Source organism: Sturnira hondurensis, unplaced genomic scaffold (genome assembly GCF_014824575.4).
Source record: "Sturnira hondurensis isolate 20B ecotype Veracruz unplaced genomic scaffold, ASM1482457v3 Scaffold0018728, whole genome shotgun sequence".
Lineage (NCBI taxonomy): Eukaryota > Metazoa > Chordata > Mammalia > Chiroptera > Phyllostomidae > Sturnira > Sturnira hondurensis.
The window spans coordinates 8,940,226-8,964,337 of record NW_028091359.1 but is presented as its reverse complement, the minus strand read 5'-3'; the positions used below and the strand labels follow the sequence as shown (position 1 = coordinate 8,964,337).

The 24,112-nt window shown below is 48.0% G+C and overlaps 2 protein-coding genes across 6 annotated transcripts in view; one reads left to right on the top strand and one right to left on the bottom strand.

Annotated features, from left to right (window-relative positions):
• Positions 1-10,012, top strand: part of WIPI1 (WD repeat domain, phosphoinositide interacting 1) — a 32,121-nt gene extending 22,109 nt beyond the window's left edge. Inside the window, exons 8-13 of the mRNA XM_037069792.1 lie at positions 174-281; positions 4,262-4,426; positions 5,136-5,243; positions 5,892-6,007; positions 6,390-6,490; positions 9,474-10,012. Coding sequence (XP_036925687.1) covers positions 174-281; positions 4,262-4,426; positions 5,136-5,243; positions 5,892-6,007; positions 6,390-6,490; positions 9,474-9,521 — 646 coding nt within the window. The 3' untranslated portion in view covers positions 9,522-10,012. The remainder of the gene's footprint in view (positions 1-173; positions 282-4,261; positions 4,427-5,135; positions 5,244-5,891; positions 6,008-6,389; positions 6,491-9,473) is intronic.
• Positions 1-24,112, bottom strand: part of ARSG (arylsulfatase G) — a 131,549-nt gene that overhangs the window by 20,884 nt on the left and 86,553 nt on the right. For 4 of the 5 annotated variants that reach the window (XM_037069785.1, XM_037069786.1, XM_037069787.1 and 1 more), the window contains 3 exons: positions 21,620-21,710; positions 8,003-11,076; positions 6,830-7,741 (listed from right to left, as the gene is read on the bottom strand). In XM_037069785.1, coding sequence (XP_036925680.1) covers positions 10,742-11,076; positions 21,620-21,710 — 426 coding nt within the window. In that variant the 3' untranslated portion in view covers positions 6,830-7,741; positions 8,003-10,741. Of the gene's footprint in view, positions 1-6,829; positions 7,742-8,002; positions 11,077-21,619; positions 21,711-24,112 lie in introns of those variants that run through there. The other variant, XM_037069789.1, reaches the window with a different exon arrangement.

Below are 24,112 nucleotides of genomic sequence, written 5' to 3'. Positions count from 1 at the left end.
TTTATGAAGCTTTTCACCATTAACTTCTAAGGAATGACATGATATTGAGGAGGTTCTAGAATACCTAGACTCTTCAGGGTACATGTAGCTGTCTTACAAAGCAGGTTTTAGAACTCTTGGGCCAGAACCCTCGTTCGTTCCGGCTCACTGGTGCATGTGTTGCTGTGTCCTAGGTACGTAACAATCAGCTCCCTGGCTTTCAGCATGGACTCACATTTCCTCTGTGCCTCCAGCAACACTGAGACCGTGCACATCTTCAAGCTGGAACACCTCACCAACAGGTAAGTATGGCGCCAGATACAGAACAGCCATTCGACTGCAGGAGTCAGGCCCCAGTGACTCTGCTGTAGAGGCCACTGCCGGCACAGTGCTTTCTTCTCTTCCTGAAAAAAAGCCAAGCCAGACTTGGCTTTCCTTGTCAGGCCTCCACCAGAGTGCCAAGTGCGTGTTAGCCAAGCTTTGCTGGAGAAATGCATGGAGGTACAAAGTCTAGGGACACTCAGCTGGGGGCAGGCAACTTAAGTTTCTGGACTTCCACACAGACCAGTCACAAACCTTTGACTTGTAAGGATTTAAGGGGTCCTTTGACCTAATGCGTTGAGCGCAATACCTGTATACAGTAGGCACTGATAGGATCAGCCAGTATAGCTGTAAATGTAGTAATACAATCATCGCCACCACCCAACCACAGAGCGCTGGGCAAACACGCTCAGTGCCCGTGAGCGTGGCTGTGGCAGGAGTCGGGCAGGCTGGCGGCACAAAGCCTGTGTTAAGAGTGCAGCCAGGGCCATGCATATTCGTTTCCTATTGTTGCTCTAACAAATTAGCACAGACTGAATGGCTTAAAACAGCAAACATGCATTATCTCAGTTCTGTAGGTCAGTAGGCCAGAACAGCCGGATGCTCCTCCGCTCAGGGTCTCACGAGGCAGAAAGGCTGGCGTCAGCCAGCTGTGTTTGCATCTGGAGCTTGAAGTCCTCTTCCAGCTCACGCACGTGGATTCCCTCTTGTGCTTTGGATTTCTCCGGCTGTCCCTTTTGCCATCCTTCTCTGCCTGCAGTCAAGAACTCTCTGCTTTTAAGGGATCATGTGACTGTATCAATCCCACCGGGATAATCTCCCTACAGACAGCTGGGTCGTACAACAACAGTCGATGCTGTCTCCTCACCGTCATGTTCCAGGGGCCAAGGCATGGAATCTTGGGGCCCTCTGAGAAATTCTGCCCGCTGTCATGTGTGAGCATGAATTTACTGTGCTAAGTACATGCTACATAAGTGCCCAGGTCCTCTCCTGAAACACATTTTACACTCCAAAGCCGTAAAGATGTGACAAAGTCCCCTCCCACCCAGCCATCATCTGTGGCTGTGTCACCTTGCCCATCCTTCCTCACAAGGTCAAGATCCCACCTCTCATAGCACAGCAGATGGCTCACACCTTCCTCAGGGACTTTAGACACTCGGTGTCTCCTGACACTTCTCTTTGGCGTCATTATAGGAAATTGAAACACGAAGAGTTGGTGATTAGCTCAGTCCCACTCAGAAAGCAGGTGGTGGGGCCAGCCATAATGATGCTCACGCACTGAGAGCATCTCACGGTTTCTAGAGCATTCTCCCACACTTCCTCCCTTGGTTCCCACAACGTCCCTAGAAGGCAGGCAAGGGAGTAGTTTCATAACCAAAGAAATGGGTTCAGAGAAGCTCAACAACTTGCTCAAAGCCAGCCTGTCTCCAAACCCAGGGCCCACGTATAAGCACCACATTTCACATCCCCGCCAGGCTTCCAGTGCTTCTCCAGGGTGGAAACCCCCACACGTCTTGGATAAACGTCCCAAGTACATCGTCCTGTGCTGGGTTTCACAACGGTCCCGAGGGAGACCCGTCTTCTGAGATTGAAATTCTTCTCCTCACTATGTGGTAGAACTTTCACGAGAAACGCACTCTCCCCGTGACAAGTGTGATACCGCCCTGGCCTCAGTGGTGTGCATATTCGCGTGGACCTCTGTGGCTCCGGCCAAGGGTGCCAGCAACCAAGCCACTGTCCTGTGGGTTTTTCCATCCTGGTTCCCACTTCCATCTGCAGGCTGGTGTCACACCCTGTCTCCAGGAACCTTGTCCCCCACCGGTGTTTGAAACCCTGGGGGCTGCTCCCTCTCGCCCCCCGACTTCCTGCGGCCTTGCAAATGTCCATCTGTTTACGTGCGTCCCGAAGCCCACTCTTTGCCCTGTAGTTCTTACTCTGCGAGTTTGTCACAAAAATGGCATCTGTATTCTAGACTTGGATCACTTTCTAAAATTCAAGCCCTGTTCTCTTCTGGAGGTGCATCTCGCTGCCTGCTGTAGCAGGCTGGAGCGCCAGAGTGCGGCGGAACAGTTAGGGTCCCCTTCAGTCCCGAGGGCCTGCGCATGAGTGACCCGGCCCCTGCTTTAGTTACGTCTTTATCTGAGGTCGTTACCGGTGCTTAAGATGGGAAGTTACCATTGAACTCAGCTCCCTCCCCAGGCTCTCCTGTTTCTGCCGTGACCTCAGGTCACCAGGAACAAAGCCCTCCCGAGGTGCCCGACTCCTCCCTCACCTGTCCACTACGAGGCATCCCGAGTGCATGGCTCACACGTGCCCCCAGCCTCATTTCCCCAGTCACTGCCCTCATCCACAGCTTTCACCTCTTTTGTCTGGGCCAGTTAGTGACTCTTCTCTTTAGTCCCCCACCTTCCAGGCTCTTCTGACCAGTCCTTCCCACGTGTCCTCAGAGAACTGACCTGAGTGTGCTCCTGGGCACACGACCCTCCCCACAGACGCCTTTATGCCCCTTTGCCCTCAGGAACAGAGCCCCAGCTCCTCCAGCCAGCGGTCAAGGCTTCCCTTGGTGTTCCTCACCTGCTGCCGCAGCCGGGCCAGCCTGGCTGTGACTCCCAGGTGCATTACTCTGCACCCACATCTGAGGTGCCCTCCTCTGGCCCCATCCCACCCTGGGGCTCTGAGTCAGACCTGCCCTCCGAGACCAGCCCAGAGCCCCCCCACTGCCAGAAGCTCTCCAATTGCACCAGCCTCAAAGATGCCATCTTATAAAATAGCATTTGCCAGGTGCTAGGTGCTATGCGGGGCCAGCCTATACATAGGCTGCCTGGTTTCTCATCACAGCGAGGTGACCATGACCACCCCTGTTTCAAAGGAGGAAAGTGGGAACTAACAGGTGGAGGAACTTTATCTGCCTCTCTCCCCTCTGTGGTCCTGGAGTAGCTACCGCCTGTGCCTTTATGTGACATTCATTGTTCCTGCCTTTTTCTTCTTTTTTTCTGTGCACTGTGAATGTAGGGCCTGGGTATTACACCTCTTTGTGTGTCCCAACCCAAGCACAGAGCTCCAGGGCGAGCAGTGCAGGGATGTTCTGTGACGTGCACGAGCATCCTCGTAGAATGATAGCGATATGCCTAGGAGGACCTGTCACTTTCACATGAGAACCTGGAGGCCAGGAGGTTTGTCTAAAACCATCCAGCCAGGGGTGACAGAGAGAGGAATAAACCACAGCGCTTCTGAGCCACGCTGCGTGTGCCCACCAGACCTGGTGCCACAGCCCAGGACCTCTGAGCAGGTGTGGCCGGCCTGGTCCTTGACATGCTACTCACTGTGCAGAACCGAGGCAGGCGCGCATGTCCCCACCCACACGCACAGCTCCCACCAACAGAGCAGTCGCCCCTTTGGTGGAGGCCCCAGGATGAAGCCTCATGCAGGAGGCACACCAGGTCTGAATTATCTCCACCCAGCAATAGCTGGGTGCCTGGGTGCTTCAGGGCTGGAATCAGTGGGAGGTTTGCTTCCCACTCAGTCTGGCTCAGAGGCCTTCACACTAAGATCTGGCTGTTCTTCCCTGAAAACCGGAAAGGCGTGAGCTTCCTTTATAGAGTCCAGAGAGCAATGCCATCTCATTCTCCACCCTGACCCCCTTTTAGAAATCCAGAAACCAGACTGATCATCAGATACAACTCGGTTAATGTAGGAAAGCAGTAACATCGGGAACGTCTTAAGAGCTTCACAGCAGCTCCCCTGAAGTACAAACAGGCCCTCGCTGCCCTTCTGGCAATGCCAGAACAATGCGACCCGAACTGTCCTGGGTGGGCGGAACATGGTGGGCGGAACGAAATGTTGGAGGCAGTTCCTTCCTCCGGCGCTGAGTGCTGCTCAGAGCCTCTGGGCTTGCGGGTTGCGGGCCGGGTGCTGGTGTCCACACCTCAGCCTCAGCCTCGCCTGTGCATTGCTCCCCCAGTCGACCCGAAGAGCCTTCGACCTGGAGTGGCTACATGGGAAAGATGTTCATGGCCGCTTCCAACTACCTCCCCGCCCAGGTGTCCGACATGATGAATCAGGACAGGGCGTTTGCCACCGGGCGTTTGAGTTTCTCTGGACAGAGGAACATCTGCACCCTCTCAACGTATGTACGGGGCTACCCACTCTCCACGCTGTTACTAATTTATTCGCCCAAATGCATGCATAGAAAAAAGGAAAGAAGAGAAGACGGCCCAGAGGGAGAGTGAGCAAAATCAAAACCCCACAGACTCCCGTCGGCTGCTGCTCCTGTCTGGTGACGTTCTCTCGGGCAGGAGGGGGCATCCGGACGCTGGCATGGGAATTTCCACCTCCAGGTTACGATGACAATGTCTTGGGAACAATTCTGGTTTTATGTCATTATGTAAAAAGGCACTCGTTCCCATGCCTGTGTTCAGGCACCTGTGGGGTTGGCAGATGTTTTAGCTAAGGAGTGAGAGGAGTTAAAACATTTAAAAAATGTCTAACCCAAGCCAGCAGAGGTGGCAAGCCAAATTTCCCACTTCTTTCCCTTCTGCCGCTGTTGAAGGCAGAGGTGGGGCAGAAACGACACCCCGTTCAGGTAAGCTGATGTTTTTGTGGGTGGTAGCTTTACGTCATTTTGTCCCTTCAAAGACAAGAATTAATCCTCAAGGTAGGTCACTCAGTCAGAATGCAAAGAAATAGCCAGAAGCCCAGAAGCTGGGGTCAGCGGGCTGAGGGTCTGCTGGTGGCAGAAGCTGGTGACGAGCAGAGGGAGCGAGACTTTGTCATTTGAAGCTGGTCTGTGGCCCGTCTTTGCTGTAACCACAGCACCTGTTTCCCTTGACTCACAGGATCCAGAAATTGCCGAGGCTGCTAGTTGCATCCTCCGATGGACACCTTTACATCTACAATTTGGACCCTCAGGACGGAGGAGAGTGTGTCTTAATAAAGACTCACAGGTGAAGTGACTAGTTTTCAAAAAGACAGCTTTTCAAGAGCTGGGTCTGCAGAGCTGTCTCCTGGCCGAGCGCGATGACGTGCCTCGGTGCTCTTGCTTTTCTTCTTTAGCCCTGATCCCGGTGGCAGGCCTCCAGCGGGCACCTGCCCCGGGTTGGGCTCACTGTCATTTGTCCCCACCATGCTGCACGCTCCTGGGAAAGTGCCAGGATGAACAACGACCAAACAGGAGGCCCGCCTTGGCCTTTCCCCCTGAAACCTGCAGGCGCTCAGAAACATTTACTGAGTTGAACTGATAAGTTCTCTTCACTCCCGTGACCAAGCACTGGGCGGCCTCGTCCTGCTGTGCACAGGACACTGTGAGCTGCCACTGTCCCCCACCCACGGAGCATCCCTTGCCTGTGTGTACCAGGACAAGCAAAGGGCCACTCGCCTTGTATTAAATGCATGAAAAAGGGGTCCCTGTGAAGTTGCATGATTGAACCTGGTGATGTAAGGTCGCTGCAGTTCACAGGGCCCGGCAGGGCACTGAGAGGTCTACCCTTGAAACCCGAGTGGTCAAGTGTGAGCTTCCTAGTGCCTTTCCTCTCAGAGGCGTCCTGGATACGTGATGATCTTTTTTCCTGTTCCCTCTTAATGGCTGCATTTAGGTTGCTTGGCTCAGGAACAGAAGAGAATAAAGAAAATGACCTCAGACCTCCATTACCTCAGTCTTACGCAGCAACTGTAGCCATACCGAGCACATCTTCCGCCTCCACAGTGCCAGGTGAGCAGATGTGCGGGCACATGTCTAACGGTGACCCCCTGTCCCCCGCAATTCACTGTTACCCGGGGATGCAGAGGTCACGGGAAGAGCCTGCAAACTCCGGTCCCTAAACCTGGCAGGCATGGCGGCACATGCCCCTTTCCCTAACAAGGTGAGGACTGGCAAACTGGTGGGAGGCTTTAGGCGCCTGAGTGGAAGGTGGGTGCACCCAGCCCACCCATCTCTCAGAGGCCGAGAGACCATCGATGGTGGGGACTTTGTCCTGAAAGGCGAGAGTGGCCTCCATCCTTTCCCTGACTCTCCCCTTTTGGAGGCCCCGCCCCGGCGTCCGGCACAGGAAGAGACCCTGTGGCTTCTCTCACGTCTCATTCTTGGTTTCCAGGTTACTCTGAGGACGGCGGGGCACTCCGAGGAGAGGTTATTCCTGAACACGAGTTTGCGACGGGACCAGTGTGTCTTGACGATGAGAATGAGTTCCCCCCTGTGAGCATTAGGAATGCTTAAAAGAGCAGCGCAGTCTAGACGCTTCCAGGGAAACCTCCACCTCGTGCACGGGGCGGAGGCACTTTCCCTGTTAGCTAATCTAGAACAACTAACCCTCCTCCATGACACTCAGAGAGCCATAGAGGGTTGGTTGTGCTGTGCGCTGCCCATTCCACAGCCCAGCCATCGGGTCATGCTCAACACGGCAGCGTTGGAGTAACTGAATACTAATCCCAGGGTCTCCGTGGCCTCGCTTGCTACCTTTCAGGGCCTCAAATCCTTGACTTTGCTTCTTTGGCACTATCTCAGCCGCTCATAACGCAGGGACTTTTGCCTGTGTTCACTCTTATTTTCGTGAGGTTCCTAAGGGTGCTTTTGCAAACTGCTTTTGTCTTTGGACTAAAGATGAGAGTCTAACAATCCTAGGCCCTGTGCTCTGTGGGCACGCCGCGCCCTCCAGCTGCGGCCGGGCGGACCCCAGCCTTTGCAGCAGCTGCAGGCCCACGTTCGCTAACAGCTGTGTGGAGAACGCCGCTGCGCGGCACCGGCTGGGTTTCCCAGCATCCTGCTTTGGCTGTGCTGGCAGCAAAGGCCCCAGGGTTGGCTGGACATTGGGCTTGGCTTCTTCCAGCGTCCCTGTCTGAGTGGAAGATTCTCTCCCTGGGTGGCTGCCATGGCCTCCTTAGCTTCTGATTCTTCAAGTTGCCATGTAGGGCACCGTACGGATGCCCCTTGTGAGCTTGTTAGAGAACCTCCCAGAGAGTTCAACCTGAAGTCACTCAGAGACAGAAGCCATGTTTGGGCTGGGGCTTGGAGAGCCACCTGAGGGACCCTCCTGGAGGCAGAGACATAGCCACGTGGGCTTTGCTTCAATGCCCGTTAGGTGTTGGGGTGTCCTGTTTTCCCCTGGTCCTTCCTTTGTATCCATTGCGATCCCATTTGCCAAAGGACGCAAGAAGGGCTGGTCTCGTGTGTGTGTGACTGGAGGGCTGTGTGGGTTCCCATGAGGGCTCTGCCGACTGCAGCTTGAGATTCACATTCTGGCTCTTAATAGGCAGATTGTCAGATGCTTTGCCAACGAGTAAAGTTTGTTTTAGGGGTGGAGAGCAGTGGTTCTTAAAAGTACTGGTTATACATTTAAAAACATCTGTTGGATTGCTGGCTCCCAGAGTTGTTTCGCCTTTGGGTTCTCAGGCCCCAGCTAACCGTACAGGGGTTTGTTCTGTCACCCGCAAGGTGGTGCTTATTTACCTAAAGGTACATCTCAGCTTTACCTTAAGGACATGGGTCATCACTAGTGGTCTTTTAAAAAGAGAATACTGACACTTCCCTGGATACGGTCACTCTGACCTCCTTGGGATTTACTTTGCTCCAATAGCAATGAAAGAAAAGAGAACTAATCGTTTCTGGATCTCAGAAAGATGCAGAATTCAGGAGGGTGGGCGACTTGTGTTTCGGTAATAAGCCAACCATGACAAGCGGGCATACTTTCTGACACTAGCCTTACTTTACCTAAAGGTGCATCTTCCAGGGGCCAGAAGTCAGATGCAGTTGGGGATAAAAGAGACTATTAGGTTCCATCTCAGTAATTTTGGTAAAAGTCTGTGACTGCTGTAAAAGGTTATTATAGTCTTAACTAGAATCAGAGCAGGCCTTACCACCTCTTATATTTATAGAATCTGGGTAGTTCAGACATCGGCATTCAGGAGGTAGTCTCTTACCAAAGAAAACCTGCATAAAATTATAGGTATGCTATGTAGAGCATTTGTCTGGAGTTAAAAAAAAATGAAGATGCTTAAGACCTACTGCCATGGCCTGCTCGCCTGTGCACTGCCAGCAAGCTGCGCGCGAGCCAGCTGCCCTGTCTCCCTGTTGGACCAGAGGAGGGAAAGTTGGCTTAAATTATGTCAGGGGTTTTATTCACATACAAGGAAAGCTGCCTGCAATGAGATCACCGAAAGTGGTTCCCTAGAACGACTGTCAGGTCCTGGCAAGTATTGCGTAGCCTGTGTGCAGAGCCGGTGGTACGTGTCACAGAGGTCACCAGACCCCAGCCTGAGCTTGAGCCTGCAGGTGACGGTGAGGAGGGGGCCGTGCCCCTGATACTGACATGGTAGCAGACAGGTTTCTCCATCTCGGTGTGCAAGGTTCAGAGACCTGAGCGCTACTGGGATGTTCTCTTATCCCAGTGGACCGTCTCGGTCACGCCCTTCCTGGCTATAATATTCAACTGGAGATGCTAGGCCAGCTTCCTCTCTGCCTTTTTTCTCCCATGCCTAGTACAGAATTATCTGTCCAGAATTCGTGTCCCTGCCTACATTCCTTAACAATGTCCAGGATTATGAAAATCTTGGAGCCTCAGCTTGGTCAAAGTCACTTCTGCAGACGCAAATGTGGGCTTCCCTGGGTAATCTCCTGAGGGGCTCCAGGGGGCTTTACCTTAAGGACATGGGTCATCACTAGTGGTCTTTTAAAAAGAGAATACTGACACTTCCCTGGATACGGTCACTCTGACCTCCTTGGGATTTACTTTGCTCCAATAGCAATGAAAGAAAAGAGAACTAATCGTTTCTGGATCTCAGAAAGATGCAGAATTCAGGAGGGTGGGCGACTTGTGTTTCGGTAATAAGCCAACCATGAGAAGCGGGCATACTTTCTGACACTAGCCTTACTCTAGTGAGCAAGAGTAAGGGGACTGGGACCAGGGGTATTTACTGACTTTTAATAGTGATTTAGTGGTCTGTGTTTACCAGATGAGCTTTTTTAAAAAAAATCCACACATCATATGAATACACACAAGTATTTTATATGTAGTCAGTGTCTTCTGAAACTCGGCCAGACTCTCCTACGCCTAAATAGGACGGGTGGACTTTCTGTGGCGGTGGTGCGCAGCCTCCCCCGCCAACCCTGCATGGGCACAGGTCTGTTAATAATGCAGCCTCTTCCTGGAAAGAGTAAGGCCATTCTGTTTTGATTTCGGTAGATAATCTTGTGCCGTGGAAGTCAGAAGGGCAAAACGAAGCAGTCATGATGAGAAGCACACCTCAGAAATCAGGACAGCCCCTGTGAGGTGGTTTTGGAGAAAACAAGGAAGGTGGAAGAATGGAGTGCGATTGTGGGCACAGAAACGGGGGGCAGGAATCCCAGGTGCCGCCTCCTTAAGCCACAGGACGTGGTTCACTGCTCAGCAAGCCCTCCTCAGCCCTGGCTGCCAGTGGGTATGGGAGACACGGCATACACATCCTGCTATTGAAAACATATTACAGCCATTATGTCAATACTAACTAACCATATTGGTCTCTATGGAATTTTATAGTAAAAAGGGCATCCTTTTTAAATGTATGCTGTGTAAAAAATGTACTTATAAGAAAATGTCTCCGAATTGTATTTCTTGTATATTACATACACTGAGGGAGAGACTTTTGGCCAAGCAAAGTATTGTTTGCAGTGACTGGGATAAATCACTTACTACCTTCGAGTCCCATTTAGGACACTAATAATAAAATCATGGCAATGCCGTTTTGAGGCTCTCAAAATGTATTTCTTTGTGGTTTTAGGAAGCAGGAAGAACTCCTAAGGCCTTTAAAATACAGCATTTGGCCTTTCAAAGGGGGTGGGGGAGGTGGGGAGAGTCATGGACTTATCTGCTTGGAGACCTGGAAACACCTGACTGTCTAGTCAGCATCCACGCTGCTCCAAGCCCCTTCAATGGGTGTCCTCGAAAGGGAGGACCTCAGGCCCCAGCCCAGACCTACCAAGTCAGAAGATGTCCTGTCACCAGCCTCCAGGTGGTCTGTGTGCGTATTATTAGAGGGAGAAGTGTGGTCCTAGGAGCCAGGTGGAACAAATCTCTGCTAAAAGGACCAGTGAAACCAGATGCATTAAAAAAAAAAAAAAAAGACTAAAACATATTGAGGGCCTGCCTTGAGGGTCAGGAATAAACCAGACATTTTCATGTATCGCCTGGTGGAATCCTCAAAATCAGTTGCAAGTTAGGTTAAGTAAGGGCCCAAGTTCAAAAGCCAGGGCTTGAACCTGGTCTGACTCAGAAGCCCGTGTGCTTCCCGTTACAGCTCTTCGCAGTTGTCCTCTCAAGCCTTCAGCGCAGAAGGGACAGTGGGGGATGCAAAGTGTTAGCTTCCAAACAAAATCCCGAGACTCATTTTTAAAGTGTAAATAACTGTAAAAAGGGTAGTTACAACTGTAGTTATTACAGTTATTTACAGTTATGTAAATAACTGTAGACTGAAGTTAGGGTGTGAACTTGCCTGTCTCACTCCTGGCGTTTCTGCTTGCGGGAATGTCAGTCTGGGAGGTGGTTCGGCAGCGGCAGGCAATTTGGTGGGGATTACAGCAGGGAGTTACGGAAGGGTCCTGCGTGTAGTCCGCTATGGAGGTGTGGTCATCAGCAACGTCGTGAAGGACGTCTGCAAGAACCTCTCTGACCTTGGGCAGTACGCTCTGGTATTCGGCACTGCCTGTTTCTAGAGGCATGGCTTCTGCACCATCATCTTCTAGATTAAAAATAAGCGGAGGCTCGTGCTGCTGCTCAGGCCCCACACTCCCATCACAGGCTTTGGCTCCACCTGGAGAGACGGCAACAACAAACCCCTGGTCAAACCCAACACTAGCCCTGCCTGCGCTGCAAGAGGGCAGCCCTGCGACCGACTGTAAATGAATTCTAACACGCCAGCACCTGACTGTCCCGATGACTGGTCTGCCTGTCAAACAAACCACCCTGAGACTCTGAGTGCCCGTTCCACAGTGCTCCTGTTCAGAGTCATGTGGAACTTCTCCTTGGACTTGCCTTCAGAGCCAGCAGCACATTCATTCAAACATCTTTCACCTCTGCCCTTTGGGAGTAAATGGGTTTGTTTGTTTGTTTAATGGATTTCTCGGGTAGCAAATATATTCAATTTGGTGCACGAGGCAGGCAGACAAGGCAGCTAATTTCACTTTGGGTTGCAGTTGAGATTCTCGCACGAATTAGAGCCTGGCTATTAAGGCAGTCCCAAAGAGGAGTGGCAGAGGTCTGGAGTGGGGGCAGCATCCTCCGTTCTTAGTGATTTGGGTGACTTTCCTTTGTTGTTTGTTTGCCTTCTCCGTGCAAAGGCGTAGTTAAGGTATCTGATGAAAACAAATATAATACAATTGAATCCACAGAGGACAGCCCTTGGAAACACAGGAGCTCCTAAAGACCTCCTCTGACTCTGAGCTCCTCAGCAGCCAAACATGAGTGAGTTAGAAACTTAAATGCAGTTGCTCAGGGCGAGCAGAGCATTTTCTGGCACTGAGGTGGAGCGGGACTTTTTCCAATGGCTCCGCATGCACTCTCACGAAAAGCACAGCTGTGCAATTTGCATGGTCCAGTGATGACTCCTTCCCAGGCCCTTTCATAACAGGATGGCAGCACAACATCAGATGCAGTTCAGGAAAGGCATATTTACAGGGGCCAGAGCCCTGCTCCGGAGGATGCAGCTATCATTCTGGTCCAGTCTGGACAGGGGTAAAATTTGAAACGTTGAGTGACAAGAATGGGGAGATCCTTTCAGGACCGGTCCACAGTGGTTTTCCTCCTGCGATTGAGATGCAGGTTGTTCAGCAGAGTGGGAAAGTTTATTGCCTTGGCCTAGCCGGGGAGGGGGGGGGCGGTGTGTGTGTGTAAAATTTAGCTCTTCTTCACTGACACCAAAGAGCAGTCATGTGAGGTTTGGCAGTCAGTCAAGCAAATGTTGGGACTGACTCCTCATAAAAATCAAAGACCCAATGAAGGGAATAGTAGGGATGGCTTGCATCTAACTAACCCCCCCCCCGATCAATAACAATTATGCGTTCTAGGCAACATATTTAAAAAAACTGAAGCCACTAGAAAGTAACCAGCACAGGCAGAAACTGAAAGGGATTCGATCCTTGATGGAAAGAAGCCACGCTGGGTTGGGTCCGTGTTTCAAAGTTTTCTCCCCTGGTAAGAAACCCCTGCTGCCCCCCACCCCGAGTTTGTGTAGCACACAGAGCAGCTACACCCCAGGAGGAAGCTGTGGTCTTTGTGACGTGAGGTGTCAGGGCTGCCACAATGGATGAAAACCAGTGAGCAAAATCCTAGGTAGGAGGGAGCCAGCAAGGGGACGCGTCCCAGTCTGCAAATAAACTCCTTCAAAANTTCTAGGCAACATATTTTAAAAAACTGAAGCCACTAGAAAGTAACCAGCACAGGCAGAAACTGAAAGGGATTTCGATCCTTGATGGAAAGAAGCCACGCTGGGTTGGGTCCGTGTTTCAAAGTTTTCTCCCCTGGTAAGAAACCCCTGCTGCCCCCCGCCCCGAGTTTGTGTAGCACACAGAGCAGCTACACCCCAGGAGGAAGCTGTGGTCTTTGTGACGTGAGGTGTCAGGGCTGCCACAATGGATGAAAACCAGTGAGCAAAATCCTAGGTAGGAGGGAGCCAGCAAGGGGACGCGTCCCAGTCTGCAAATAAACTCCTTCAAAATCCCTGGCCAAGCCCTGAACTCTGCATGCACGAGCTCTAGCAACAGCTATAAGTCAGGCAGGCATTTCTGTGCTACCCTCTACAGGGGAGACAGAGTTTGGAGCGTGAATCCTATGAAGTTAGAAAGGCTTCGTAAACATTTCGTATTTTCCACCAACGTCCCAAAAGGTCCATGCGAGGAGTAAAAACCATGTCCCAGGACAGAGGCATCTACCTAAGATTAGGGACCAAAGCTGGAAGAGCCAGTTCTAACAAAGCCTAAGGCCAAGCCTACACAAGTTTAAGGGGATCAGCTAGTAATTAACTGCCCGTAACAACAAAAAAATAACACTCCTTAAGTTACAGAAGTCAGAATCTCTGCCATGGGTTGCCCCCAATGTCCAGTGTTTTGTTTTGTTTTTTTCTTTTTAAACTACTAAGCAGGAAACTTCCAGTTTCTAGCCCAGCATGTAAAGTACTTAGAAGTCATGACTCCACCTTAGCAAGTGAAAATTACTGAAGGAACTAAAAAAAGCAACAGTTCTTCTTAGACCTGTCAGAGAAGTGAGGTCACAGGGCAACCCAGCACCCCCAAAACTGCAGACACAGAGGAACAAGCAGGACTATAACACAACAGATCAGACACCTCCAGGGACCAGTGCCCAGGGCAGGGAAACGTCAACTGTAGCTGATGAACTACTACTGCTGGAGGCTTAGCTTGCACAATCTGAGAGTCACACATGCCACAGGGCCTGCTATTTCTGAGATGGAAATTCTAAGAAAGAATCAAAAAGAAATGCTAGTGATCAAAAACACTGGGACAGAAATAAGAATAAGAATGTCGTCAATGGCTCATCAGACTGAACACAGTTGAGAAAAAAACCTCTGAGCTTGAGGATATCTCAAAAGAAGCTTCCAAAATAGAAAAGCAAAGACCAACAACAACAAAAAAAAAAAGACTGGGAAAAAAAACCCAGAACAGAATATCCAAGAACTGTTCTGGATATTCTACAAAATATCNAAGAATGTCGTCAATGGCTCATCAGACTGAACACAGTTGAGAAAAAAACCTCTGAGCTTGAGGATATCTCAAAAGAAGCTTCCAAAATAGAAAAGCAAAGACCAACAACAACAAAAAAAAAGACTGGGGAAAAAAACCCAGAACAGAATATCCAAGAACTGTTCTGGATATTCTACAAAATATCCAGAACAACTACAAAAATTATAAAAAATGCATAATAGGAACACCAGAAAGGTGGGGGGGGGGGGGCGGGGATAAAGGAGCAAAAGAAATGTATGAAATAAGAATTACTGAGATTTTCTCCAAATCAATGTCATATACCAAACCTTAAATCAAGGAAGCACAGAGAACACCAAGTAGGATAAACGCTATAAGAGATAATGCCAACAGAATAAGATGACAAGCCATAGACGGGAATAAAATACTTGTAAAAAAACAAATCTGATAAAGGTCTGTTAAACAAAATGCACAAAGAACTCTTAAAAGTCAACAATAAGAACATTAACAACCCAATTAAAAAGTGTTCAAAAGACCTGAAAAGGCATCTCTCCAAAAAGCCTATGAAAGATTGTTCAACATTGTGTCCTCACGTAACTGCCAATTTAAACAACAGTGAGATGCCCCTGCATACCTATGAGAATGGCCGAAGCTGAAAACAGTAATAACACCAGATGCTGGTGAATATGCGGAGCAATAAAACATTCACTCACCGCCAGCGGGAATCCAAAATTGCACAGGCACTTTGGAAGATAGTTTGGTGGTTTCTTACAAACTAAACAGATTCTTAACATAGGATGTAGCAATTGTATTCCTTGGTATTTACCCAAAGGAGTTAAAAATGTATGTCTACACCAAGATCTGCACATGGGTGTTTATAGTGTAATTGTCAAAACAATTCATAATGGTGAACACTTGGAAGCAACCACGATGTCCTTTGGTAGGTGAATGGATAAATAAGCTGCAGTACATCCACACAATGGAGTGTTATTTAGCACTAAAAACAAATGCTATCAAGCCATTTAAAGACATGAAAAAACCATAAATGCTACTTTAATCAGCATAGGCTGCCATAACAAAGTATTATAGAAAGCTACAAATCAATAGCCCATAAGGACACAGATGCTAAAAAAAACATTCAAAAAAACCCCACCTCAATAAATACTAACAAACTGAATCCACCAGAATCTTAAAAAAAAAAATTTAACCACCACGATCAAGTGGGATTTATTCCTAGCATGCAAGTTTGTCTTAACATACAAAGATCAATGTAATACAATGTATGATGCCCTCACTGGTGTGGCTCCGTGGGTTGAGCACTGGCCTGTGAACTGAAGAAGGGTCATGGGTTCGATTCCCACTCGAGGCACATGCCTGGGTTGCAGGCCAGTTCCCCAGTTAGGAGTGCACAAGAGGCAACTGATTCATCTCTCTCTCTCTCACATATTGATGTTTCTCTCCCTTTTTTCCTTCCTTCATCTCTAAAAAATAAATAAAATCTTTAAAAAACATTTAACGAAATCCAGCATCCTGTCACGATATAAACACTGGACAAACTAGGAATAGAAAGGAACTTCCTCAATCTGATAAAAGGTGTCTATGGAAACCCCACAGCTAACATCATACTAATTGGTGGAGAATGACAGCTTCCCCATTAAGGTTAGGAATGAGATAAAAACGTCCACTCTTAGCGCTTCAATTCAACATTGTGAGGAGGTTGTAGCCAGAGAAATCAGACAACAACAAAAAAATAAAAGGCATCCAGATTGCAAAGGAAAAAGAAAAACTATCTCTATTTGTATAGATGAATTATATAAAGAAAATTAAATAGACAACAGTATCCAATTAAACAGCAGAGGCTGTCAAACTGGATGAAATGAGAGTCTTCCCTACGCTTCCTCCTACAGGTTTGTTCTAAGTATAAAGCAGATTAGTTGCATGTAAAAGGAGGGAAATAGACACATCACAGAACCAGGAAGCATAAGAAACCAGAGTGGCTACATTAGTATCAGACCCAATGTACTCAAGACATGTAGTAATAAGATAAACAGGGACATTTCACTTTTAAGGAAGATAAAACTAAAGGGAAATGTAGACAAATCCAAATCCTAAATGGATACTATAACACCCCTTTCTCAATAACTGATAGAAGTAGGCAAAAAAAATTAGAACAACTCCGTTTAACTGACCCTTATGCCACATGATACACAAAAACTACATTATTTGCTTCACTCTCATACGGTATGTTCACCCATGTGGAGCACATGCAAGGCCACACAGGTCTCAGTAAATTTCAAAAGATTAAAATCTTCCAGGGTACCTTTTCTAACCATAATAAAACTAAATTAGAAAGCATAAAAATAAGATAGCTGGAACAGCCCCCAAATCTGGAAATGAGGCAACCCATTTCCAAACATGGGTTAAGGAGGAAATTAGGAAACACTTTCATCCAAACGATGATGAAAACAAAGCCCCAAACAAGGCGGTGTTTAAAGGGAAGGGTGACCTGTAAACGCGTCTGTCTGAATCCAAGAAAAGTTCGACATTAATTACCTATATATCCACTCTAGGAAACTAAAATACGGAGAGGAAATTAAACTCAAAATAAGTACAGGAAGAAATAATAGAAATAATAGAAATAAAAGCAGAAATCATGATACAGAAAACAATAAAGGAAATTAACAAAGCCAAAAGCTGATTTGCTTAAAAGGTTAACTAAACAGATAAGGAGTAAATAATATGCAATTGTATGCTAATAAATCTGACAACTCAGATGAAATGAACAGATTATTTGAAAAACAGAGACTTCTGGCCAAGATGGAGGCAGAGGTGGAAACACTGTGCCTCCTCACACAACCAAGTTTAAAGACAACAAAGTTTTAGTAATAAAAACACAACCAAAACATAAAATTGAACTATATGGAAGTCCAACAACAGTGAATTGTTCAGCCAGACCGGTGAGAGGGGTGGAGTCAGTGGCAGAGTGGGGTTGCACAGGAAAACTCGGCCAGACCAACCCAGGCGTGCGTGCAGTGGTTGGAAGATCCCAGGTGTGGGGTGGCAACGGGCAAACCCAGTGAGGGGACAAGGCAGCAGGCTGACCGCGGTCACACATTCACTCGCAAGAGCGAGCAGTGAGATGGACCACATAGGCCCCAGCAGCGGGAAGCAGCAAAGGGGACCGCCATTGCCCCTCTCTGACCCCGCCCCCACATACAGCGACACAACCCAGTGACTGAGTTGCCCGGCCCTGGTGAACACCTAGGGCTCTGCCCCTCATACGTAACAGGTGCAAACAGAACAAAACATTATGGCTCAAGAAGAACTCAAAGCCTCAGAGCAAATAACTCTAAGCGACCAAGAGATAGCCAACCTATCAGATGCACAGTTCAAAATACTGGTGATCAGGATGCTTACAGAACTGATTGATTTTAGTCACAAATTAGAGGAACAAATAAAAGCTAAACTAATTGAAATGAAGGGAAATGCACAGGAAACCAATAGTGTTGGAAAGGAAACTGGGACTCAAATCAAGGGAGTGGACCAGAAGGAAGAAAAAAAATGACCAAACAGAAAAGTATGACAAAACAAGAATTCAAAAAAATGAGGAGAGGCTTAGGAACCTCCAGGACATCTTTAAATGTTCCAACATCCAAATTATAGGGGTACCAGAAGGGGAAGAAAAAGAGCAACAAGTGGAAAACTTATTTGAACAAATAATAAAAGAGAACTTCCCCAGTCTGGCAAAGGAAATAGACTTCCAGGAAATCCAGGAAGCTCAGAGGGTCCCAAAGAAGTTGGACCCAAGAAGGAACACACCAAGGCACATCATAATTACATTAGCCAAGACTAAAATGAAGGAGAGAATCCTAGAAGCAGCAAGAGATAAGGGGACAGTCACCTACAAAGGAGCTCCCATCAGACTGTCAGCGGATTTCTCAAAAGAGACCTTACAGGCAAGAAGGGGCTGGAAAGAAGTATTCTAAATCATGAAATCCAAAGACCCACAGCCAAGATTGCTCTATCCAGCAAAGCTTTCATTTAGAATGAAAGGGCAGATAAAGTGCTTCTCAGATAAGATCAAATTCAAGGAGTTCATCATTACCAAGCCCTTATTATATGAAATGGTAAAGGGTCTTACCTAAGAAAAAGAAGACAAAAAAATATGAACAGTGAAAGGACAGCAAACTCACAGTTAGTAACAACCACACCTAAAGCAAAAGCAAACTAAGAGGACAGCTAGATCAGGAGCAGAACCATAGAAATGAAGAACACATGGAGGGTTAGCAACAGGGGAGTGGGAGGGGGAGAAGGTACAGAGAATAAATAGCATAGACGGTAGGTAGAAAACAGATAGGGGGAGGGCAAGAATAGGATGGGAAATATAGAATCTGAAGAACTTGAGACACGTGGACATGAACTAAAGGTGGGGAATGGTGGGGGAGGGGTGTGCAGGGTGGAAGGGAATAAAGGAGGAAAATAGGACAACTGTAATGGCATAATCAATAAAATATATTAAAAAAGAAAAACACAACTTACCCAAGCTGATACAAAAAATACAAAATCTGAGTAACCTTCTGTCTTTAAAGACATTAACTTTATAACCAAGAACTTTTCCTTCAAGAAACCTCCAGGTACAAATAGACGGTGTAAATTTAATCAAACACGAAAGAAATACCAGTCTTACACAGACTGTTCCAGAAAATACAAGAAGGGAACACTTCCCAACTTATTTTATGAGGCCAGCAAAACCCTGATACCAAACCTTGACACAGACATTATAAGAAAAATCACAGATAAAATCTTAGCAAATCAAACCCAAATATATATATAACCACAACTAAGTGGGGTCTATGCAGGAATTCCAAGTTGACTTAACATTTACAAAGTGGTGTGATTCAAAGCATTAAGAGGGCACTTACACACGTGTACACATTATAAAAACTTAACAAATTGTACCACTGAGACCGGAGCCTTTCACTGTGTGTAAAGTTGTCCTTGATTACTTTTTACAACATGGAAGAACAGTGAGATACCTTCATTCTAGGTCACCCAGGCAGGATGCCTTTTAAGGCCACTCCTGGTTCATGACCATAAAATCCCAACGCCATCATAAAAGGACACACATCTTTCTCTAATCTAACGTCGTCGTAGATGTCACTCCATCTAGCTCAGCCAAAACCAGCAGTCGGTGACCGAGGGGCCGGTTTCCAGAGGCTGCGGTGGGGAGGAGTCGGAGCCTGACCCTGTTTCCTGCTGTTCGGTTTCATCCCATCTGCTGAGATGTCAGCCCTCCCCACCCTGACTCTCCCGGGAGTTGGATGCCTCCTCTGAACAGACGTCTCCTGGGTGTTATCATTCCTGTCTGACTGTGATCATTTTAATCAGTCCCGTTACTTCATAGTAACGTTTATGATTCCAACGCTGTGGTGCCGAGGGCTTTCTGTCAGGGTTATTGCTTCTGAAATTAACTCAGCCTGGAGAAACCATACCTCTTAGATAATGTCATGTAAGGACTGTGATCTAGAAACTTTCCATCTGAAAGCATAACAATTATCAGACTGGTTTGTGTTTTAGGGTTTGGAGAATCAAAGACTGTTGTGGCATTTTTTAATATCCTCCAAGTTATGAACTCATAGGACTTGTTTTGTTTTTCTGCCACATTTTCTTTGGGGTCACTTCTTTACACTCAGGGAAAATAATTTTTCTTCTGTATTATATAATTCTTTGGCAAACTCTCACATTAAATAACTGAATCAAATTGGAATCCGAAGCAGGTCCCAGATTCTGATGGGGTTTAGGGGTTTTGTTTGTTTTTCATTCATTACGAAAAAAAAAAAGTTGAAGTTCTTAGTAGGTGCAAGATACCATGCCATGCACTTTGAGACAACAAAGATTAAACAGAGCTCTGAGTTTAGAGAGCTTAGAACTAATAGAGGAAATAAAACATGAACCTTAATGACGGGCATATATGTAAGAGAAGAGTGAAAATACAGAATATATAAAATGGAGTCACTTTAACCAAGCTGCTCAAATTGATGTTATGAAGGTTGAGTAGAAACAAGTCCACTCTTGTCAGCAGCCTGAGAACGTAAACTTTTTGAACTTTCTAGTCCTGCAACCAAGCCTGGCTGTGCATCTGGACCAGTATCTTAGTCTTCCAGATAGCTATCACACCCTAAAGGGCCCACATATATATCCACCAGACATCTGGCTGACTGCTCTCTTGGATGAATCCTAAGAATGTGAGATTGAAAATTCTCAAGAATGTAATTTTCACTATAAGAGCTCTTAATTTCCCTTTCTCCTTTGGAACACTTTTCGGTTTTGACCTGTGTGTTCCTTCCCAGGATGCATGCAAAATCTAAGACCCTTAAATGAATCTTTATCACTTATTTCGAACAAAGCCTCTAGTCTCGTTGAGTTCGTCTGACTCCCGGCAGAACGTGATAAACATCGGATTTCTCCAGATCCTACAGAGCTGGGAAGATGAGAGTTTTATGATCAAGGCCAATGAAGAGGACCTTGCTCTTGGAGAAAATGGAAAGGGAGAGGGACCCAGAGTGGAGGGAGCGTGAATTCAGTTGGCAGAAAGAAGCCACCGGAAGATTTGGAGAACCATTCTAATCTAGTTATCGCATTTCTAAAACATACAGGTACATTTCAGATGATCACTGAGTGAACCCACAAGCAGAGGCATCTGACGGTTTGCTACATAGACCTCTCGGCTCGATTTTCTGAGACAGTCTATTGTCAAGTAAACTACACTTCCAGATATCTCTAAGCTTCCATTTAATGTTCACCCAAGCTGGCATCTATAGCATAACAGTGAAATGTGTTCTAAAGAGGAAAAGAAAAGAGAGAAAAGAAAAGAAAAAAAGAAAAGGAGGGAGGGAAGGAAGGAAGGAAGGAAGGAAGGAAGGAAGGAAGGAAGGAAGGAAGGAACAACAAGCCAAAATAGAGTCACTTATGCTAAGCCAGATCACCGATCCAAAACCCATTAACCTAAGTGCAGTTTCAGCCTCTCTCTGGAGTGGAATTTGAAGCCAATCAGTCTGGAATTCCCTTATCAATACGAGTGAGATTATCTGCAGGATTAAACCCCTGCCACTTATTCCCTCCTCCCCACAAGAAGATGACTGCCCTAAAAATAATCCTTTCTTTTCTTTTGCTAATAACTCCCCTACCCCACCCTTCTGCCTATTAAAAACATTCCATTCTGTACACCACCCCTGCAGAGCACCCTTCCAGTTGCTAGAGGGGCTGCTGCCCAGTCCGTGAATCACTGAATAAAGCTGATTAGAGCTCCAAATTTCCTCAGTTGCATTGTGTTAACAAATGAAATGGTCTTCCATTGAAAAGGGTCTGCACAAAGGTGCTAAAGCAGTTCTGAGCTTGTTGGAAATTTAAGCAAACAGTAGGAAGGCCTTGTTTGCCCCATACTGTGGGTGCACAGGGCCTGTGCGGGGGCCTTGGGTGCTGGGACCTTCTTCAGGGCCCAGGCTTTGGCGGGGAGCACTGTCAGAGGTGCGGAGGGCTCCCCAAAGAAAAGCTGCCCACGCTCATTCCTACAGGTCTGAGTGAGAGTCCAGATGGGGCAGAGGCCCACGTCCAGGCCTGCAGGCCTGCAGCTCACTAACTCACCAGTAACAAAGAAGGCCTTGTAACGCTCCAAGCGGACTGTCTGCAGGGCTCCATACTCTCCAGCTGCCCCACTGTTGGGGTGAAACAGCACCTGAGGAAGGGCGGCAGGGCTTACTAATGAGAAAATGGTGCTAGACACCCCCGGGAAGCATCGCTTCCTTTGTCACGATCCCTTCTTCCCACCACCCCCACTATCCTTGCTACCCCACCCCACCCTCCACAACTCCAACTCTGCCCCAAACACAGACACACCCAGGAGTCCACCCTAGCCCACTCCTGGGAGCCTCTGTGGAGTGGCTGGAGAAGGCTACTGCTCTGGTAAGACTCCTGGGCCCAGGACCAGCTACGTGATTTGCAGGGTCCAGTGCAGAGTGAGAACGAGAGAAACCAGTCACAGGCCCAGGAGGCTAGCCCTGCCTGGGCTCCACCCTCCAGGTTCAAGATGGGGCCTGGGAACCTGTGTGTTTCACAGGTTCCCAGGGATTCTGACGCAGGCGATCCTCAGATCTCCTTGCCAAATGGCTTCTTCAGCACCCAGTCGATTTTTTAACCCTCCCTTGAGCAAGGATGGCATAGGGAGGGGGCAGGAGGAGAGGACCTCTTTGGGTGACTTCTCCGGGAATGGGCACCGCCTAACCTCTGGATGGGAAGTCCTGGCCTTTGACTCAATCCCACCCCACTCAGACTGAGGGGCTCCTTCCTCAGCAAGTCACAGATGGAAGACCCCCTGCAGAATGAAAACACCTAATTTGGGGTTCCCAAGGGCTGGATTTGGTACAAAACAAGTGACCAGTGTCCTTGCTAGGTTGGTGGGTTTGGGCTGGGAGCAGGAGACCGCCCTGGTATGAATCATGACCAATATATACCACTGGTAAGGCGCTTATGTGATTCACAGTTTCCATGGGGCTAAAACAAAAAAATGAGGAACGTCTGTTGGAGCAGCGAACAGCTGTCCCCTGAGTTTCCCAGCTCCCAAGGATGCAGAGGGTGGGGCTCCTCACACACCTGCCTCTTCCGTGCTGTGCTCTCGTGACAACCTCTGCAGAGCCCCGCCAGCATGATGACAGCGGGGCTCCTTCCAAACAGGAAAGGCAGTCGTAACTCAAAACCCTCACTTCTTCCAACCCTGCTTCAGGAAGCCAAGCCACTCACCGCAGGAGGCTGTTTGGTTTCCTTCTGGAGAACACAGGAAGTGGGAGACTTGGAAAGCCTATTGTCAACTGATCTATAATGCACTCCGACATCCAGAAGATGGGGGTCAAGGTCTGCTGGTTCAAACCATTGACATAGCGTCTCAGTAACAGAAATTCCATAGTGTGGGCTGGAATATTTATGCAATGTTACCAGAGGCAACTTCCACGGTCCAAGAGGAAGCTAATTTGGGGATGGCTCACTCTCAGAACAAGGATGGAGTTTGGAAAACTTGTATATGCCTTTCTCTTTCCTTTGCGCAGACTGATCACAGTGTCCGTGTTTATAACAACATAGGAAGGAGGTTGGCAAATCTACCATGAATCACAGCCGCAGATATTTCCTCCGCAGGGGATGCTGGGTCCAAATTTCAAAGATGAAACTGTCTTCTGAAAACATGTTGCCCCTTCTTAGTTGCCTTTCTCACCTGTTTGCTTTCTCGCATGCTGTTTTGTGTTTCAGCACTCGAGCACCGCCGTACCTTCGGCCCTGAAGGCGGGCACCTATGTCGCATGCCCAGAAGGAGGCCCTCCCACCCCGCAGGGTGGGGGTGCACAGCTTGTCTTTTCCAGAAGTGGTCAGCTCTTCACCAGCCACGCAGGGCGGTGTCTTTCACCACTAGGGGCCTCCCTAAGAGAAGTGATCAGTGTTCAAGGAACCAAAATCCAGCTCCTGTCCCTTCAACGTATGGCCTCTGGGGATGTGCGAAGCCTTTTAGGAGCCACAGCAGCCCCAGTCTGGTTTGGGCTGGGCAGCGGCAGAGCCATAAAGCAAGCCTTCCCTTTTTGGACTTGTTCATAGCAACCTGGGGCTGAGAGCTGACTTGACCAGTGGGGACGTTATGACCTCCCACTTCCATCTGGGAGATGGGTGAGTACAAAGTGGGAATTTGGTGCCAGGCTGCACCCCCCTTCCTGTTCCCCCCTTGTGGTTGCCCTCTTTGCCAAGACACAGAGCTGTCAAGATCAGAAGCAGAAGGCTCAGTAAATGCAAGAATATGCAGCATGATGTCGGCCGCTTTTGGTTTTGAACATCACATCACATGATGTCCCTAGCTGCCCAGGAAGTGACTACTGAGAAGACCATTCGGTAGGAAAGCCAGTAGCCCATTAATTTGCCTTTAAACCTCTCCACAAAGGACTTAAAAGGGTGCCAAAAGTAAGTGCCTCTAGGTTACTTCATTTGCAAAACAGCGAAGAACCCACTTGCTGAAACACATTTGCATATTGTATTGAGATGACTATCTGGGAGTTATGTTGAGCTTTCCGAAACCAGAATGGTTTCCTTCTAAGCCAAGCCGTA